At 47.2% G+C, this 20,009-nt stretch overlaps 1 protein-coding gene across 5 annotated transcripts in view; it reads left to right on the forward strand.

Annotated features, from left to right (window-relative positions):
• The window catches only part of LOC121556042 (cyclin-dependent kinase-like 5), a 246,334-nt gene that overhangs the window by 208,820 nt on the left and 17,505 nt on the right, over nucleotides 1-20,009 (forward strand). For 3 of the 5 annotated variants that reach the window (XM_041869895.2, XM_041869898.2, XM_041869899.2), the window contains 2 exons: nucleotides 11,886-11,990; nucleotides 17,982-18,087. In XM_041869895.2, the coding sequence (XP_041725829.2) occupies nucleotides 11,886-11,990; nucleotides 17,982-18,087 (211 nt within the window). The remainder of the gene's footprint in view (nucleotides 1-11,885; nucleotides 11,991-17,981; nucleotides 18,088-20,009) is intronic. The other 2 variants (XM_041869896.2, XM_041869897.2) reach the window with 2 other exon arrangements.

The following is a 20,009-nucleotide window of genomic DNA, read 5'->3' on the forward strand; positions in this document are numbered from 1 at the left end:
CTCTTGTAACCTCTCTCCCTCTACTATAGCAGTCTAGTCCCTCCACCCTTTCCTCTTGTAACCTCTCTCCCTCTACTATAGCAGTCTAGTCCCTCCACCCTTTCCTCTTGTAACCTCTCTCCCTCTACCATAGCAGTCTCTCCACCCTTTCCTCTTGTAACCTCTCTCCCTCTACCATAGCAGTCTAGTCCCTCCACCCTTTCCTCTTGTAACCTCTCTCCCTCTACTATAGCAGTCTAGTCCCTCCACCCTTTCCTCTTGTAACCTCTCTCCCTCTACCATAGCAGTCTCTCCACCCTTTCCTCTTGTAACCTCTCTCCCTCTACCATAGCAGTCTAGTCCCTCCACCCTTTCCTCTTGTAACCTCTCTCCCTCTACTATAGCAGTCTAGTCCCTCCACCCTTTCCTCTTGTAACCTCTCTCCCTCTACCATAGCAGTCTCTCCACCCTTTCCTCTTGTAACCTCTCTCCCTCTACCATAGCAGTCTAGTCCATCCACCCTTTCCTCTTGTAACCTCTCTCCCTCTACTATAGCAGTCTAGTCCCTCCACCCTTTCCTCTTGTAACCTCTCTCCCTCTACTATAGCAGTCTAGTCCCTCCACCCTTTCCTCTTGTAACCTCTCTCCCTCTACTATAGCAGTCTAGTCCCTCCACCCTTTCCTCTTGTAACCTCTCTCCCTCTACTATAGCAGTCAGTCCCTCCACCCTTTCCTCTTGTAACCTCTCTCCCTCTACTATAGCAGTCTAGTCCCTCCACCCTTTCCTCTTGTAACCTCTCTCCCTCTACTATAGCAGTCTAGTCCCTCCACCCTTTCCTCTTGTAACCTCTCTCCCTCTACTATAGCAGTCTAGTCTCCACCCTTTCCTCTTGTAACCTCTCTCCCTCTACTATAGCAGTCTAGTCCCTCCACCCTTTCCTATTGTAACCTCTCTCCCTCTACCATAGCAGTCTAGTCCCTCCACCCTTTCCTCTTGTAACCTCTCTCCCTCTACTATAGCAGTCTAGTCCCTCCACCCTTTCCTCTTGTAACCTCTCTCCCTCTACTATAGCAGTCTAGTCCCTCCACCCTTTCCTCTTGTAACCTCTCTCCCTCTACTATAGCAGTCTAGTCCCTCCACCCTTTCCTCTTGTAACCTCTCTCCCTCTACTATAGCAGTCTAGTCCCTCCACCCTTTCCTCTTGTAACCTCTCTCCCTCTACTATAGCAGTCCCTCCACCCTTTCCTCTTGTAACCTCTCTCCCTCTACCATAGCAGTCTCTCCACCCTTTCCTCTTGTAACCTCTCTCCCTCTACCATAGCAGTCTAGTCCCTCCACCCTTTCCTCTTGTAACCTCTCTCCCTCTACTATAGCAGTCTAGTCCCTCCACCCTTTCCTCTTGTAACCTCTCTCCCTTTACTATAGCAGTCTAGTCCCTCCACCCTTTCCTCTTGTAACCTCTCTCCCTCTACTATAGCAGTCCCTCCACCCTTTCCTCTTGTAACCTCTCTCCCTCTACTATAGCAGTCTAGTCCCTCCACCCCTTTCCTCTTGTAACCTCTCTCCCTCTACTATAGCAGTCTAGTCCCTCCACAATTTCCTCTTGTAACCTCTCTCCCTCTACCATAGCAGTCTCTCCACCCTTTCCTCTTGTAACCTCTCTCCCTCTACTATAGCAGTCTAGTCCCTCCACCCTTTCCTATTGTAACCTCTCTCCCTCTACTATAGCAGTCTAGTCCCTCCACCCTTTCCTCTTGTAACCTCTCTCCCTCTACTATAGCAGTCTTCCTCCACCCTTTCCTCTTGTAACCTCTCTCCCTCTACTATAGCAGTCTAGTCCCTCCACCCTTTCCTCTTGTAACCTCTCTCCCTCTACTATAGCAGTCTAGTCCCTCCACCCTTTCCTCTTGTAACCTCTCTCCCTCTACTATAGCAGTCTAGTCCCTCCACCCTTTCCTCTTGTAACCTCTCTCCCTCTACTATAGCAGTCTTTGGTGAATTGACTGATGGAGGTAAACAGACATCTTGCTGCTACCACATTTAACAATGTGTGATTCCTCCACCATTATGTCGTCATTTAAAATAAAGTGAATCATCTTTGTTTCATGTTCTTGTTTGTGCTAAGGAGGTCCAGTAGGTGAATATGAATAGAACTGATGACTGTATTACAATCATGTTGGTAAGGATGACTTGACTGAAATATTATGTTTTGGTATTGTAATACTTTCTGGAATTGGTCTCATCACCTGCTGCTTGCATTTCAATAGCGAAGTTGTTTATGAATTACACACAGGGGCGGCTCTAGACTTTTGGGGGCTCTAGTGAAATGTGGTTGGGAGGCTAACCCTAACCCTAACCACCTACAGCAGACACTCTTATTCAGAGCGACATACAGGAGCAATTAGGGTTAAGTTCCTTGCTCAAGGGAACATCGACAGATTATTCACCGGGCCACCTGGAGGTCAGGGCCCCTGGGCCCAGTTGGTTTTTGGTCATGATTGTGACAAGATTAAATTGCTGGCTAGACTAACTACCAATCTAATAATTGTTAGCTGACATGGCTAATTGAGTGACTGTCAGTGACAGACATAATATCTACTATTCTTACTCTCAATAGTAAGTTGAGCCCACTGATTTCCTCATTTTCTTTTACATGTTTTGGGTCGGGCCCCCTAGTGGCCAGGGGCCCTAAGCGACCGCTTATGGAACCGGCTCTGATTTCCATTTATCCAGAAAGTCTGGATAAATTAGGCTAAGGTGCTGCAACATCAGTCAACAGCTATCTTAGTGCAGAACAACATTGCCTGGACACCTATGTGTATGATTTTGTGATGAGACTCCAAATAATATTGGAGATATGGCCAAAGAGTAGCTAGTACCGACGATCAAGGTAAGAATAGACATAGCTATAACATTCACTAATGTTTGATGAAACTGTCACGGTATATGTAATTTAAGAGGTTTGTTTAGATTAGCTAACTAGCTAGCTACGTACGGTGGAGAGGTTGGTTAAATTCAACAAAATGAATGTTTGTTGCCGATCTGAGCCCATGCCTGTTAGATAGTTGATCTGCCATGAATTTAATTGTGACTATGGCTGAGATAATTGAACAAAATAAGTATGTTGAGGGTCGAAATTGTCAAGGTACAACGACTTAGCTAGCCAAAAGTGGGCTGCTCGGACAAGACGTTAACCCGGGAGCCTGGCTAGAAAGCTAGCTAGCAACTGACGTTAAATCAAATCAAATCAAATCAAATCAAATTTTATTGGTCACATGCGCCGAATACAACAGGTGCAGACATTACAGTGAAATGCTTACTTACAGCCCTTAACCAACAGTGCATTTATTTTTAACAAAAAAAGTAAAAATAAAACAACAACAAAAAAAAGTGTTGAGAAAAAAAGAGCAGAAGTAAAATAAAGTGACAGTAGGGAGGCTATATATACAGGGGGGTACCGTTGCAGAGTCAATGTGCGGGGGCACCGGCTAGTTGAGGTAGTTGAGGTAATATGTACATGTGGGTAGAGTTAAAGTGACTATGCATAAATAATTAACAGAGTAGCAGCAGCGTAAAAAGGATGGGGTGGGGGGGCAGTGCAAATAGTCCGGGTAGCCATGATTAGCTGTTCAGGAGTCTTATGGCTTGGGGGTAGAAGCTGTTGAGAAGTCTTTTGGACCTAGACTTGGCACTCCGGTACCGCTTGCCGTGCGGTAGCAGAGAGAACAGTCTATGACTAGGGTGGCTGGAGTCTTTGACAATTTTGAGAGCCTTCCTCTGACACCGCCTGGTATAGAGGTCCTGGATGGCAGGAAGCTTGGCCCCAGTGATGTACTGGGCCGTACGCACTACCCTCTGTAGTGCCTTGCGGTCGGAGGCCAAGCAGTTGCCATACCAGGCGGTGATGCAACCAGTCAGGATGCTCTCGATGGTGCAGCTGTAGAATTTTTTGAGGATCTGAGGACCCATGCCAAATCTTTTCAGTCTCCTGAGGGGGAATAGGCTTTGTCGTGCCCTCTTCACGACTGTCTTGGTGTGTTTGGACCATGATAGTTTGTTGGTGATGTGGACACCAAGGAACTTGAAGCTCTCTCTGTTCCACTACAGCCCCGTCGATGAGAATGGGGGCGTGCTCAGTCCTCTTTTTTTTCCTGTAGTCCACAATCATCTCCTTTGTCTTGGTCACGTTGAGGGAGAGGTTGTTGTCCTGGCACCACACGGCCAGGTCTCTGACCTCCTCCCTATAGGCTGTCTCATCGTTGTCGGTGATCAGGCCTACCACTCTTGTGTCATCGGCAAACTTAATGATGGTGTTGGAGTCGTGCCTGGCCATGCAGTCATGGGTGAACAGAGAGTACAGGAGGGGGACTGAGCACGCACCCCCTGAGGGGCCCCGTGTTGAGGATCAGTGTGGCAGATATGTTGTTACCTACCCTTACCACCTGGGGGCGGCCCGTCAGGAAGTCCAGGATCCAGTTGCAGAGGGAGGTGTTTAGTCCCAGGATACTTAGCTTAGTGATGAGCTTAGAGGGCACTATGGTGTTGAATGCTGAGCTGTAGTCAATGAATAGCATTCTCACGTAGGTGTTCCTCTTGTCCAGGTGGGAAAGGGCAGTGTGGAGTGCAATAGAGATTGCATCATCTGTGGATCTGTTGGGGCGGTATGCAAATTGGAGTGGGTCTAGGGTTTCTGGGATAATGCTGTTGATGTGAGCCATGACCAGCCTTTCAAAGCACTTCATGGCTACAGACGTCAGTGCTACGGGTCGGTAGTCATTTAGGCAGGTTATCTTAGAGCCCTTGGGCACGGGGACTATGGTGGTCTGCTTGAAACATGTTGGTATTACAGACTCAGTCAGGGACATGTTGAAAATGTCAGTGAAGACACTTGCCAGTTGGTCAGCACATGCTCGGAGTACACGTCCTGGTAATCCGTCTGGCCCTGCGGCCTTGTGAATGTTGACCTGCTTAAAAGTCTTACTCACATCGGCTACGGAGAGCGTGATCACATAGTCATCCGGAACAGCTGGTGCTCTCATGCATGCTTCAGTGTTGCTTGCCTCGAAGCGAGCATAGAAGTGGTTTAGCTCGTCTGGTAGGCTTGTGTCACTGGGCAGCTCGCGGCTGTGCTTCCCTTTGTAGTCTGTAATAGTTTTCAAGCCCTGCCACATCCGACGAGCGTCAGAGCCAGTGTAGTACGATTCAATCTTAGTCCTGTATTGACTCTTTGCCTGTTTGATGGTTCGTCTGAGGTCATAGCGGGATTTCTTATATGCGTCCGGGTTAGAGTCCCGTTCCTTGAAAGCGGCAGCTCTACCCTTTAGCTCGGTGCGGATGTTTCCTGTAATCCATGGCTTCTGGTTGGGGTATGTACGTACGGTCACTGTGGGGACGACATCATCGATGCACTTATTGATGAAGCCAGTGACTGATGTGGTGTACTCCTCAATGCTGTCTGAAGAATCCCGGAACATGTTCCAGTCTGTGCTAGCAAAACAGTCCTGTAGCTTAGCATCTGCGTCATCTGACCACTTTTTTATTAACCGAGTCACTGGTGCTTCCTGCTTTAGTTTTTGCTTATAAGCAGGAATCAGGAGGATAGAGTTATGGTCAGATTTGCCAAATGGAGGGCGAGGGAGAGCTTTGTATGCGTCTCTGTGTGTGGAGTAAAGGTGGTCTAGAGTTTTTTTCCTCTGGTTGCACATTTAACATGCTGGTAGAAATTAGGTAGAACGGATTTAAGTTTCCCTGCATTAAAGTCCCGGCCACTAGGAGCGCTGCATCTGGATGAGCGTTTTCCTGTTGATTTATGGCCTTGTACAACTCATTCAGTGCAATCTTAATGCCAGCATTGGTTTGTGGTGGTAAATAGACAGCTATGAAAAATATAGATGAAAACTCTCTTGGTAAATAGTGTGGTCTACAGCTTATCATAAGATACTCTACCTCAGGCGAGCAAAACCTTGAGACTTCCTTAGTATTTGATTTTGTGCACCAGCTGTTGTTTACAAATATACACAGACCGCCACCCCTTGTCTTACCGGAGTCAGCCGTTCTATCCTGCCGATGTAGCGTATAGCCCGCTAGCTGTATGAAATCCATGTCGTCGTTCAGCCACGACTCGGTGAAACATAAGATATTACAGTTTTTAATGTCCCGTTGGTAGGATAACCGTAATCTTAAGTCATCCAATTTATTTTCAAATGATTGAACGTTGGCTAATAGGATTGATGGAAGAGGCAGTTTACTCGCTCGCCGTCGGTTCCTTACAAGGCACCCCGATCTACGTCCACGATATCTCCGTCTCTTCCTCACGCGAATGACGGGGATTTGGGCCTTGTCGGGTGTCTGTATGATATCCTTCGCGGCCGCCTCGTTGAAGAAAAAATCTTCGTCCAATACGAGGTGAGTAATCGCTGTCCTGATATCCAGAAGCTCTTTTTGGTTATAAGAGACGATGGCAGAAACATTATGTACAGAATAAATTACAAATAACGCGGAAAAACACACATAATAGTACAATTGGTTAGAGGGCTGTAAAACGGCAGCCATCTTCTCCGGCGCTAACGAAACAGTTACAATTTCAATAATGTAGGCTATTGTGATGAGGTGGTGATGAAGGAGTCCGGTGCAGGAGGGTAAATCACAGAATAACAGGCTTTAATCCACAAAATACAGGTTTACGCAGAAATGCGTCAAACACACTCCAGGGCACAACACAGGCGCACTGGAAAATACAAGGCACATAGGAAAAATACTCTAGTCGATACATAATACACGAGCTCCACCGAGCTTCACAAACCTCCACAAACAAACAATCACCCACACAGACAAGGAAGCAGAGGGAACACTTATACCATGACTAATGAGGGAATAAGGACCAGGTGTGTGTGATTGAAGACAAGGCAAATGGAGTGATGATAAATGGATCGGCAGTAGCTAGTAAGCCGGTGACGCCGAACGCCGAACCCTGCCCGAACAAGGAGGGGAGGCAGCCTCGGCAGAAGTAGTGACCCCCTTGACGCTTGGCTCCAGCAGCGCGCCGACACCAGCCTCGGGGACGGCCAGGAGGACGCGGAGCAGGGCGAGCTGGATGGCGACGCTGGAAATCCCGTAACATGGAGGGATCGAGGATATCCCTCACAGGGACACAGCACCGTTCCTCCGGACCGTACCCCTCCCACTCCACGAGTTACTGAAGGCCCCCCACCCGACGCCTCGAATCCAGGATGGAACGGACAGAGTACGCCGGGGCCCCCTTGATGTCCAGAGGATGTTGAGGGACCTCCCGCACCTCAGCCTCCTGGAGCGGACGAGCTACCACCGGCCTGAGGAGATACACATGGAACGAGGGGTTAATACGGTAATCAGGGGGAGTAATAAGCTATAAGTGACCTTGTTTACTCTCCTCAGGACTTTGAACGGCCCCACAAACCGCGGGCTCAGCTTCCGGCAGGCGGAGGGGCAGACCCGATCCCCCGGTACAAAGACGGGGGCCTCACTGCGGTGGCGGTCAGCGTTGGCCTTCTGACGACGCACAGCGCATTGGAGGTGAACGTGGGCAGCATCCCACGTCACCTCTGCGCGCCAAAACCAGTCATCCACCGCAGGAGCCTAGGTCTGGCTCTGGTGCCACGGTGCCAGAACCGGTTGGTAACCTATAATACACTGGAAAGGCGTTAGGTTAGTGGAGGAGTGGTGTAGAGAGTTCTGGGCATATTCTGCCCATGGCAAGAACACCGACCACTCCCCCGGCCGGTCCTGGCAGTCGGACCATAGGAACCTACCCACGTCCTAATTTACCCGTGCCACCTGCCCATTACTCTCGGGGTGGAACCCAGAGGTCAGGCTGACCGAGACCCCCAGACGTTCCATGAACGCCTTCCAGACCTTGGACGTGAACTGGGGACCTTGGTCAGACACTATATCCTCTGGTACCCCGTAGTGCCGGAAGACGTGAGTAAACAGGGCCTCCGCAGTCTGCAGGGCCGTGGGGAGACCGGGCAGAGGAAGGAGGCGGCAGGCTTTAGAAAAGCGGTCCACAACGACCAGGATGGTGGTGTTACCTTGGGAGAGGGGAAGATCAGTTAGAAAATCAACACTTAGGTGAGACCATGGTCGTTGTGGAACTGGTAAAGGCTGTAACTTACCTGCTGGGAGGTAACTAGGTGCCTTACTCTGGGCGCACACCGAGCAGGAGGAGACATACACCCTCACGTCCTTAGCCAAGGTAGGCCACCAGTATTTTCCGGTCAGGCAGCGCTCTGTACGGCCGATACCTGGGTGACCAGAGGAGGATGACGTGTGTGCCCAGTAGATCAGACGATCACGGAGAAGAGCAGGCACGTACTGTAGTTCAGCTGGACACTGAGGTGGAGAGGGATGCCTGCTCTATATCCGCGTCCATCGCCCATACTACCGGCGCCACAATGCAGGAGGCCGGGAGTATGGGGGTGTTGTCGCTGGGCCTCTCCTCTGTGTCATACAGCCGGGACAGCGCATCTGCCTTCATGTTCTTCGTACCCGGGATGTATGATAGAGTGAAATCAAACCAGGTGAAGAATAGGGCCCATCTGGCCTGGCGAGGATTCAGCCTCCTCGCTGCCCGGATGTACTCCGGGTTACGGTGGTCCGTCCAGACGAGGAAAGGGTGTTTTGCCCCCTCGAGCCAATGCCTCCAGACGGTCAAGGCTCGGCCAACAGCCAACAGCTCCCGATCACCAACGCTGCAGTTCTGCTCCGCCGGGCTGAGCTTCTTCGAGAAGAATGCACAGGGGTGGAGCTTGGGTGGCGTACCCGAGCGTTTAGACAGGACAGCTCCTATCCCAACCTCAGACGCATCCACCTCCACTACGAACGGTAGTGATGAATCGGGGTGGGCCAGTACTGGGGCTGAGGTGAACAGACCCCGCAGTTTGCTGAAGGCCAGGTCAGCCTCAGCAGACCAGCGGAGCCAGGATGGCCCACCCTTCAACAGGGAGGTAATGGGAGCTGCGACCTTGCCAAGCCCCGGATAAACCTCCGATAGTAGTTGGCAAAGCCAAGGAAGCGCTGCACCTCCTTAACCGTGGTTGGAGTTGGCCAATTACGCACGGCTGAAATGCGATCTCCCTCCATCTCCACACCTGAGGTGGTAATGCGGTATCCGAGGAAGGAGACGGACTGTTGGAAAAACAGACACTTCTCTGCCTTAGCATAAAGGTAATTTTCCAACAGTCGGCCCAGCACCTTGCGAACCAGGGACACATGCTCGGCGCGTGTAGCGGAATACACCAGGATGTCATCGATGTAGACCACTACACCGCGACCAAGCATGTCCCGAAACACCTCGTTCACAAAGGGCTGGAAAACTGAGGGAGCATTCATCAAACCATAGGGCATCACCAGGTATTCATAATGCCCCGTGGTTGTGCTGAATGCTGTCTTCCACTCATCTCCCTCTCGGATACGCACCAGGTTGTACGCACTCCTGAGATCTAATTTGGTGAAGAAGCACGCCCCATGCATTGACTCAATCACTGAAGGAATGAGGGGGAGAGGATAACTAAATATTATCGTCTCCCTGTTCAGTGGTCCGTCCTTCTTCTTCACAAAGAAGAAACTCGAGGAGGCGGGTGAAGTGGAGGGACGTGTATATACCCCTGGCGCAGGGACTCAGTGACATGTTTCCATAGCCACCGTTTCAGCCTGTGACAGGGGGTATATATGACTCCTGGGAGGTACAGCGTCTACCCGGCGTCTACCCGGCGTCTACCCGGCGTCTACCCGGCGTCTACCCGGCGTCTACCCGGAGGTTTATCGCGTAATCCCCCGCCCGATGAGGTGGTAATTTAGTCGCCTGCGTTTTAGGGTTTGGGTTTTAGAGAACGCTTGCGCCAGATCGAGGTATTCGGGGGGAATGCGCACGGTGGAGGTACTGTCTGGACTTTCCACTGTGGTTGCACCAACGGAAACACCTAGACACCTACCCTGACACTCTTGCGAACACCCCGTGAGAACCCTCTGCGGCCATGAGAAGGTGGGGTTGTGGAGTGCTAGCCAAGGGATACCTAATACCACAGGGAAAGCAGGAGACTCAATAATGGAAAAAGTAACCTGCTCACAATGATTCTCCTGGGTAATCATGGTGACTGGTGCAGTAACTTCCTTAACCAACCCGGACCCTAATGGTCGACTATCAAGTGCTCTGATGGGGCATGGAATGGATAGGGGAATCAATGGAATGCCTATACGGTGTGCGAATGCCCTGTCCATAAAGTTCCCAGCTGCGCCTGAATCGACTAGCGCCTTACACTGGGGAACTACCATGTGCTCAGGAAAGGAGATGTGTATTTTACAGTGCGCAGCAGAGGGCTCTGAACGAGTGTGGGTGTTCGATACCTGGGGTGATGCAAGAGTGCCCTGCCTGCCGCCTCCAGGACCAAAAGAACGTTGACTACGACGTGTGGTGGATTGTCCCTTCGTGCCACCAGAGTGGCACTGTCGCTGTCCTCCTCCGCTCTCGGACGGCGGCTCCACCCAGCTCCATCGGCTCGGGATCCGAGTCGTCCGGGGTGGAAACGGGCAGGACGTCCTCTGGCTGCCAGCAGGTTGTCCAAACGAATGGCCATGTCCACCAGTTTGTTGAAGGACAACATGGTGTCTCAGCAGGCTAGCTCCTGTCGGACGTCCTCCCACAGATGGCACCGGAAATGGTCGATCAGGGCCCGCTCGTTCCACCCGGACCCCGCTGCCAGGAGGGGAGTCGTGACAGCTATCTTGCTCGAATTCAATTTCAAATATGTCTTAGCTACTGTTGCTAGCAGAGGAGAGAGTGGCTAGGTTTCCGTTTTGCATCACAGCTCGGTACATAGAACAGATAGATCACCAATGAGGACATGCTGATAGATCACCAATGAGGACATGCTGATAGATCACCAATGAGGACATGCTGATAGATCACCAATGAGGACATGCTGATAGATCACCAATGAGGACATGCTGATAGATCACCAATGAGGACATGCTGATAGATCACCAATGAGGACATGCTGATAGATCACCAATGAGGACATGCTGAGAGATCACCAATGAGGACATGCTGAGAGATCACCAATGAGGACATGCTGATAGATCACCAATGAGGACATGCTGAGAGATCACCAATGAGGACATGCTGATAGATCACCAATGAGGACATGCTGAGAGATCACCAATGAGGACATGCTGAGAGATCACCAATGAGGACATGCTGAGAGATCACCAATGAGGACATGCTGCATTTCTCACTTTGAATGAGACTGTATGATCTGTAATCCTAATTCTGCCTACTTTTTTCGTTTCTCCTTCAACAAAAATGAAATATTATTAGCCTGTTTTCCCCCATGTCATTCAGATAGCTTTCCCTTCATTCTTTGCTGTAAAAGATAGCAGAGAAAATATATTTTTTTATTACATCATCAACACCTTTCTCGGATATTCAAACAGAAGGCACTTCTGATATGTAATCTTTCTCGGTCATTTGAGTGTCACTGTTGACAACTTAGAGGAATTTCTTAAATGTCTTCTTAGAGAATCCCTACGGGAGAATGCTACATTTCTATACATCCTTCCAGCAAGAAAACTAGCAAGCGAATCGCGGTGCCATCTGCTGACCATTTAGGTGTGCCTAATTTCATTCCGTAATATGGAGTATTGACTGAGAAATGACTAAGGGAAAAACTCACTTTATCATGCATTGCTGGTTGAAAACCAAATATAGTCGTGACTATAATGTATAACCTATTCTCCAGTGTGTCTGCTGCTCTGACTGTGTTAAGACTCATCCATGCTTCCTGCTCTCTGTCCGTCTGTCTGTCTGTCTGACGTCCGTCTGTCTGTCTGTCTGTCTGTCTGTCTGTCTGACGTCCGTCTGTCTCTCCATCAGCAGCAGCAGAGCAGCGAGGCGACCACCCACACCAGACCACCTATCAGGGACTCAACGAGGGACAACACCAACTCCTTTCACACTCAGAGACAGAAAAGCACTGAGGTCCGAAATGTTAGATCAACCTCTCTCAATTAAATTAAATTAAATTTCAATTTAAGGGGCTTTATTGGCATTGGAAACGTATGTTAACATTGCCAAAGCAAGTGAAATAGATAATAAACAAAAGTGAAATAAACAATACAAAATGTACAGTAAACATTACACTCACAAAAGTTCCAAAATATTAATGTAATTTCAAATGTCATATTATGTCTATATACAGTGTTATAATGATGTGCAAATAGATCAAGTACAAAAAGGAAAATAAATCAACATAAATATGAGTTGTATTTACGATGGTGTTTGTTTTTCACTGGTTGCCCTTTTCTTGTGGCAACAGGTCACAAATCTTGCGGCTGTGATTGCACACTGTGGCATTTCACCCAATGGGTGAAATGGGAGTTTATCAAAATTGGATTGTGGGTCTGTGTAATCTGAGGGAAATATTGTTCTCTAATATGGTCATACATTTGGCAGGAGGTTAGGAAGTGCAGCTCAGTTTCCACCTCATTTTGTGGGCAGTGTGCACATAGCCTGTCTTCTCTTGAGAGCCAGGTCTGCCTACGGTGGCCTTTCTCAATAGCAAGGCTATGCTCACTGAGTCTGTACATAGTCAAAGATTTCCTTAATTTTGGGTCAGTCACAGTGGTCAGCTATTCTGCCACTGTGTACTCTCTGTTTAGGGCCAAATAGCATTCTAGTTTGCTCAGTTTTCTTGTAAATTCTTGCCAATGTGTCAAGTAATTCTCTTTTTGTTTTCTCATGATTTGGTTGGGTCTAATTATGTTGCTGTCCTGGGGCTCTGTGGGTCTTTGTGTTTGTGAACAGAGCCCTTGGACCAGCCTGCTTAGGGGACTCTTCTCCAGGTACATTTCTCTGTAGGTGATGGCTTTGTTATGGAAGGTTTGGGAATCGCTTGTAGAATTTAACGGCTCTTTTAAAGATTTTGATAATTAGTGGGTATCGGCCTAATTCTGCTCTGCATGCATTATTTGGTGTTTTACGTTGTACACAGAGGATATTTTTGCAGATTTCTGCATGCAGTCTGAATTTGGTGTTTGTCCCATTTTGTGAATTCTTGGTTGGTGAGCGGACCCCAGACCTCACAACCATAAAGGGCAATGGGTTCTATAACTGATTCAAGTATATTTAGCCAGATCCTAATTGGTATGTCGAATCTTATGTTCCTTTTGATGGCATAGAAGGCCCTTCTTGCCTTGTCTCTCAGATCGTTCACAGCTTTGTGGAAGTTACCTGTGGCGCTGATGTTTAGGCCGAGGTATGTATAGTTTTTTGTGTGCTCTAGGGCAACGGTGTCTAGATGGAATTTGTATTCGTGGGCCTGGCAACAACCTTTACTGAGATTTACTGTCAGGGCCCTGGTTCGACAGAATCTGTGCAGAAGATCTAGGTGCTGCTGTAGGCCCTCCTTGGTTGGGGACAGAAGCACCAGATCATCAGCAAACGGTAGACATTTGACTTCAGATTCTAGTAGGGTGAGGCTGGGTGCTGCAGACTGTCCTAGTGCCTTCGCCAATTCATTGATACATATGTTGAAGAGGGTGGGGCTTAAGCTGTGTCTCTGTCTCCACCCCACGGCCCTGTGGAAAGAGATGTTTGTTTTTTGCCAATTTTAACCACACACTTGTTGTTTGTGTACATGGATTTTATAATGTCGTATGTTTTTCCCCCAACACCATTTCCATCAATTTGTATAGCAGACTCTTATGCCAAATTGAGTCGAAAGCTTTTTTGAAATCAACCAAGCATGAGAAGACTTTGCCTTTGTTTTGGTTTGTTTGTTTGTCAATTCGGGTGTGCAGGGTGAATACGTGGTCTGTCGTACGGGAATTTGGTAAAAAGCCAATTTGACATTTACTCAGTGCATTGTTTTTGCTGAGGAAATGTATGAGTCTGCTGTTAATGATAATGCAGAGGACTTCCCCAAGGTTGCTGTTGACGCATATCCCACAGTAGTTATTGGGGTCAAATTTGTATCCACTTTGTATATTGGGGTGATTAGTCCTTGTTTCCAAATATTGGGGAAAATGCCAGAGCTGAGGATGATGTTAAAGAGTTTAAGTATAGCCAATTGGAACTTGTGGTCTGTATATTTTATCATTTCATTGAGGATACTATCAACACCACAGGCCTTTTTTGGTTGGAGGGTTTGTATTTTGTCCTGTAGTTCATTCAATGTAATTGGAGAATCCAGTGGGTTCTGGTAGTCATTAATAGTTGATTCTAAGATTTGTATTTGATCATGTATATGTTTTTGCTGTTTGTTCTCTGTTATAGGGCCAAAAAGATTGGAGAAGTGGTTTACCCATACATCTCTGTTTTGGATAGATAACTCTTCGTGTTGTTTGTTTAGAGTTTTCCAATTTTCCCAGAAGTGGTTAGATTCTAAGGATTCTTCAATTACATTGAGCTGATTTCTGACATTACATTTACATTTTAGTCATTTAGCAGACGCTCTTATCCAGAGCGACTTACAGGAGCAATTAGGGTTAAGTGCCTTGCTCAAGGGCACATCGACAGATTTTTCACCTAGTCGGCTTGGGGATTAGAACCAGCGACCTTTCGGTTACTGGCACAACGCTCTTACCCACTAAGCCACCTGCCGCCCCATGCTGTTCCTTCTTTTTCCGTAGTGTATTTCTGTATTGTTTTAGTGATTTACCATAGTGAAGGCGTAGGCTCAGGTTTTCTGGTTCTCTATGTTTTTTGTTGGAAAGGTTTCTCGATTTCTTTCTTAGGTTTTTTGCATTCTTCATCAAACCATTTGTCATTGTTGTGAATTTTCTTAGGTTGTCTGTTTGATTTTTTTTGATTTTGATAGGGAAGCTGAGAGGTCAAATATACTGTTTAGGTTTTCTACTGCGCAGTTTATACCTTCACAATTACAGTGAAACATTTTCTCCAGGAAATTGTCTAGAAGGGATTTAATTTGTTGTTGCCTAATTCTTTTTTGGTAGGTTTCCACACTACTTTCCTTCCATCTATAGCATTTCTTAATATTATTCAGTTCCTTTGGCTTTGATGCCTTATGATCGAGTATTGCTCAGTTCAGGTAGACTGATTTTGCTGTGATCTGATAGGGGTGTCAGTGGGCTGACTGTGAATGCTCTGAGAGACTCTGGGTTGAGGTCAGTGATAAAGTAGTCTACAGTACTACTGCCAAGAGATGAGCTATAGGTGTACCTACCATAGGAGTCCCCTCGAAGCCTACCATTGACTATGTACAGACCCAGCATGCGACAGAGCTGCAGGAGTTGTGACCCGTTTTTGTTGGTTATGTTGTCGTAATTGTGCCTAGGGGGCACTCTCTCCCTGTCTCTCTCTCTCTCTCTCTCTCTCTCTCTCTCTCTCTCTCTCTCTCTCTCTCTGTGCTCCTGAATAATTTAATATTTAGGCCATAGCCCTCTGGAAATTCAGTGTTGCAGCTAGATTTCTTTCTAAGGTCCATCGCTCTGCGGGAGATCATGGTAGACACCCTACATGCCCAAAAGTATGTGGACACCTGCTCGTCAAACATCTCATTCCAAAATCATGGGCATTAATATGGGGTTGGTCCCCCCTTTACTGATATAACAGCCTCCACTCTTCTGGGAAGGCTTTCCACTAGATGTTGGAACATTGCTGCGGGGACTTGCTTCCATTCAGCCACAAGAGCATTAGTGAGGTCTGGCACTGATGTTGGGCGATTAGGCCTGGCTCGCAGTCAGCGTTCCAATTCATCCCAAAGGTGTTCGATGGGGTTGAGGTCGGGGCTCTGTGCAGGCCAGTCAAGTTCTTCCACACCGATCACGACAAAACATTTCTGTATGGACCTCACTTTGTGCACGGGGGCATTGTCATGCTGAAACAGGAAAGGGCATTCCCCAAACTGTTGCCACAAAGTTGGAAACACAGAATCGTCTAGAATGTCATTGTATGCTGTAGCGTTAAGATTTCCCTTCACTGGAACTAAGGGGCCTAGCCCAAACCATGAAAAACAGCCCCATACCATTATTCCTCCTCCACCAAACTTTACAGTTGGCACTATGCATTGGGGCAGGTAACGTTCTCCTAGCATCCGCCAAACCCAGATTCGTCCGTCGGACTGCCAGATGGTGAAGCGTGATTCATCACTCCAGAGAACGAGTTTCCACTGCTCCAGAGTCCAATGGTGGCGAGCTTTACACCACTCCAGCCGACACTAGGTATTGCGCATGGTGATTTTAGGCTTGTGTGCGGCTGCTCGGCCATGGAAACCCATTTCATGAAGCTCGCGACGAACAGTTCTTGTGCTGACAGTTTGGAATCGGTAGTGAGTGTTGCAACTGAGGACAGATGAGTTTTACACGCTACGCGCTTCAGCACTCGGCGGTCATGTTCAATTCGCGGCTGAGCCGTTGTTGCTCCTAAACATTTCCACTTCACAATAACAGCACTTACAGTTGACTGGGGCAGCTCTAGCAGGGCAGAAACGGACTTGTTGGAAAGGTGGCATCCTGTGAGAGTGCCCCGTTGAAAGTCACTGAGCTCTTCAGTAAGGCCATCCTACTGCCAATGTTTGTCTATGGAGATTGCATGGCTTGGTGTGGCTGAAATAGCAGAATCCACTAATTTGAAGGGGTGTCCACATACTTTTGTATATATACTGTACCTCTAATTAGATCATGGTAGATTCTGTACCTCTAATTAGATCATGGTAGATACCTCTAATTAGATAATGGCAGATACTGTACCTCTAATTAGATCATGGTAGATACCTCTAATTAGATCATGGTAGATACTGTACCTCTAATTAGATCATAGTATAATGTACCTCTAATTAGATCATGGTAGATATTGTACCTCTAATTAGATCATGGTAGATACTGTACCTCTAATTAGATCATGGTAGATACTGTACCTCTAATTAGATCATAGTATAATGCACCTCTAATTAGATCATGGTAGATACCTCTAATTAGATCATGGTAGATACTGTACCTCTAATTAGATCATGGTAGATACTGTACCTCTAATTAGATCATGGTAGATATTGTACCTCTAATTAGATCATGGTAGATACTGTACCTCTAATTAGATCATGGTAGATACTGTACCTCTAATTAGATCATGGTAGATACTGTACCTCTAATTAGATCACGGTAGATACCTCTAATTAGATCATGGTAGATACTGTACCTCTAATTAGATCATGGTAGATACCTCTAATTAGATAATGGTAGATTCTGTACCTCTAATTAGATCATGGTAGATTCTGTACCTCTAATTAGATCATGGTAGATACTGTACCTCTAATTAGATCATGGTAGATACCTCTAATTAGATCATGGTAGATACTGTACCTCTAATTAGATCATGGTAGATACCTCTAATTAGATCATGGTAGATACTGTACCTCTAATTAGATCATGGTAGATACCTCTAATTAGATAATGGTAGATACTGTACCACGTCTCTGCCTGGTAGAATGTTATCAACACGTTTCTAGTATAATGTTACCATCATGATACCAGATATAATTTAGTTTTATCAACATGATACTAATTAGAGGTTTTCATACTTTTCCGGTCAGTCTGTCAAGCGGTCTGTCTGACTCTGTCCTCCTTTCTCTGTCCTATCCCTAACCCTAACCCTAACCCTAACCCTAACCCTAACCCTAACTCTGTCCTCCTTTCTCTGTCCTATCCCTAACCCTAACCCTAACCCTAACCCTAACCCTAACCCTAACCCTAACCCTAACTCTGTCCTCCTTTCTCTGTCCTATCCCTAACCCTAACCCTAACCCTAACCCTAACCCTAACCCTTTCTCTGTCCTATCCCTAACCCTAACCCTAACCCTAACCCTAACCCTAACCCTCTGTCTGACTCTGTCCTCCTTTCTCTGTCCTAACCCTAACCCTAACCCTTTCTCTGTCCTATCCCTAACCCTAACCCTAACCCTAACCCTAACCCTAACCCTAACCCTTTCTCTGTCCTATCCCTAACCCTGTCCAGGTGGGGATGTTCCATGACCAGCACCCAGAGGACGGAGTCTCGTCTAAAGAAAACCGCATCATCTACAGTGAGTCCATGCCCAGGAGGGTCGGCAGCTTCTATAGAGGTACGTGTGATATACAGTACTCTATCAGTACAGGGCTACAGCTTCTATAGAGGTACGTGTGATATACAGTACTCTATCAGTACAGGGCTACAGCTTCTATAGAGGTACGTGTGATATACAGTACTCTATCAGTACAGGGCTACAGCTTCTATAGAGGTACGTGTGATATACAGTACTCTATCAGTACAGGGCTACAGCTTCTATAGAGGTACGTGTGATATACAGTACTCTATCAGTACAGGGCTACAGCTTCTATAGAGGTATGTGTGATATACAGTACTCTATCAGTACAGGGCTACAGCTTCTATAGAGGTACGTGTGATATACAGTACTCTATCAGTACAGGGCTACAGCTTCTATAGAGGTACGTGTGATATACAGTACTCTATCAGTACAGGGCTACAGCTTCTATAGAGGTACGTGTGATATACAGTACTCTATCAGTACAGGGCTACAGCTTCTATAGAGGTACGTGTGATATACAGTACTCTATCAGTACAGGGCTACAGCTTCTATAGAGGTACGTGTGATATACAGTACTCTATCAGTACAGGACACAGCTTCTATAGAGGTACGTGTGATATACAGTACTCTATCAGTACAGGGCTACAGCTTCTATAGAGGTACGTTAGTCTAGTATGACTCACTGGATTAAACAGAACACTAACTAACCCTAACCCTAAACAGAACACAGTATGATAGTGTATCTCTATTCTGACAGTGGGTTAGGGTTAGGGTTAGGGTTAGGGTTAGGGTTAGGGTTAGTGAACAGAACACAGTATGATAGTGTATCTCTATTCTGACAGTGGGTTAGGGTTAGGGTTAGGGTTAGGGTTAGGGTTAGTGAACAGAACACAGTATGATAGTGTATCTCTATTCTGACAGTGGGTTAGGGTTAGGGTTAGGGTTAGGGTTAGGGTTAGGGTTAGGGTTAGTGAACAGAACACAGTATGATAGTGTATCTCTATTCTGACAGTGGGTTAGGGTTAGGGTTAGGGTTAGGGTTAGGGTTAGTGAACAGAACACAGTATGATAGTGTATCTCTATTCTGACAGTGGGTTAGGGTTAGGGTTAGGGTTAGGGTTAGGGTTAGGGTTAGGGTTAGGGCACATGCAGGGCTACGTTACTATGTATTAGACGTCTTCACAGATCCACCTGGACCCGAATACTCTAGACCCGATCCGGGACCCAGAATTCTAAATAATGTTACGGGTCTGGGTCGGATCTGATATGATGTGATTGTCACGGGTCTCGGGTATGTGTAATTTTAACTGACTTGTCCGGAAGGGCCTGTACAGATCCTAACAGACTGCTGCAGTAGAGAGAGAGAGAAATGTTACAGATCCTAACAGACTGCTGCAGTAGAGAGAGAAATGTTACAGATCCTAACAGAGAAATGTTAGCATTTATGTTGCTTCTCTTGCTTTTCACCAGAGTGGAGCGTGGCGCGTTAGCTTGTTGTTGTTGTTGTTGGCCAATCAAGCGGCAACAGGCTACAGTCATAGAACATCCGTGTGGCAAAATGTAGGGAGATATCTAATCACTGACCAAGAGCCAACAGGTAGGCTGCTACTTGATATTCTGGATGGAGTTGTTGTTGTTTGTAATGTAGGATGAGAAAGCGCATGCAGCCTCAGTTAGCCTAACTAGCTAACTTAACTAGCTTCTCCCAGTTTGATGCAGTCAAGACAGGTACTATTTAATCATATTGGACGATAAATCACCTAGCTATGGCAGCTATTAGTCTACTGTAGTGTGAGTCGGCTTGTTGGTTGGTTGCCGTCTCTCCCTCCCTGCTCCCTGTGTCACTCGCTCACAGTACGGCCCCTCCCCGCCTGCTAGAGCGGCACCTCTCTCTCCCTCTCTCTCTCCCTCCTCCCCCCTCCCCCTACTCTCCCTCTCTCTCCCTCCTCCCCCCTCCC

This window comes from Coregonus clupeaformis, unplaced genomic scaffold (assembly GCF_020615455.1).
Source record: "Coregonus clupeaformis isolate EN_2021a unplaced genomic scaffold, ASM2061545v1 scaf0182, whole genome shotgun sequence".
Lineage (NCBI taxonomy): Eukaryota > Metazoa > Chordata > Actinopteri > Salmoniformes > Salmonidae > Coregonus > Coregonus clupeaformis.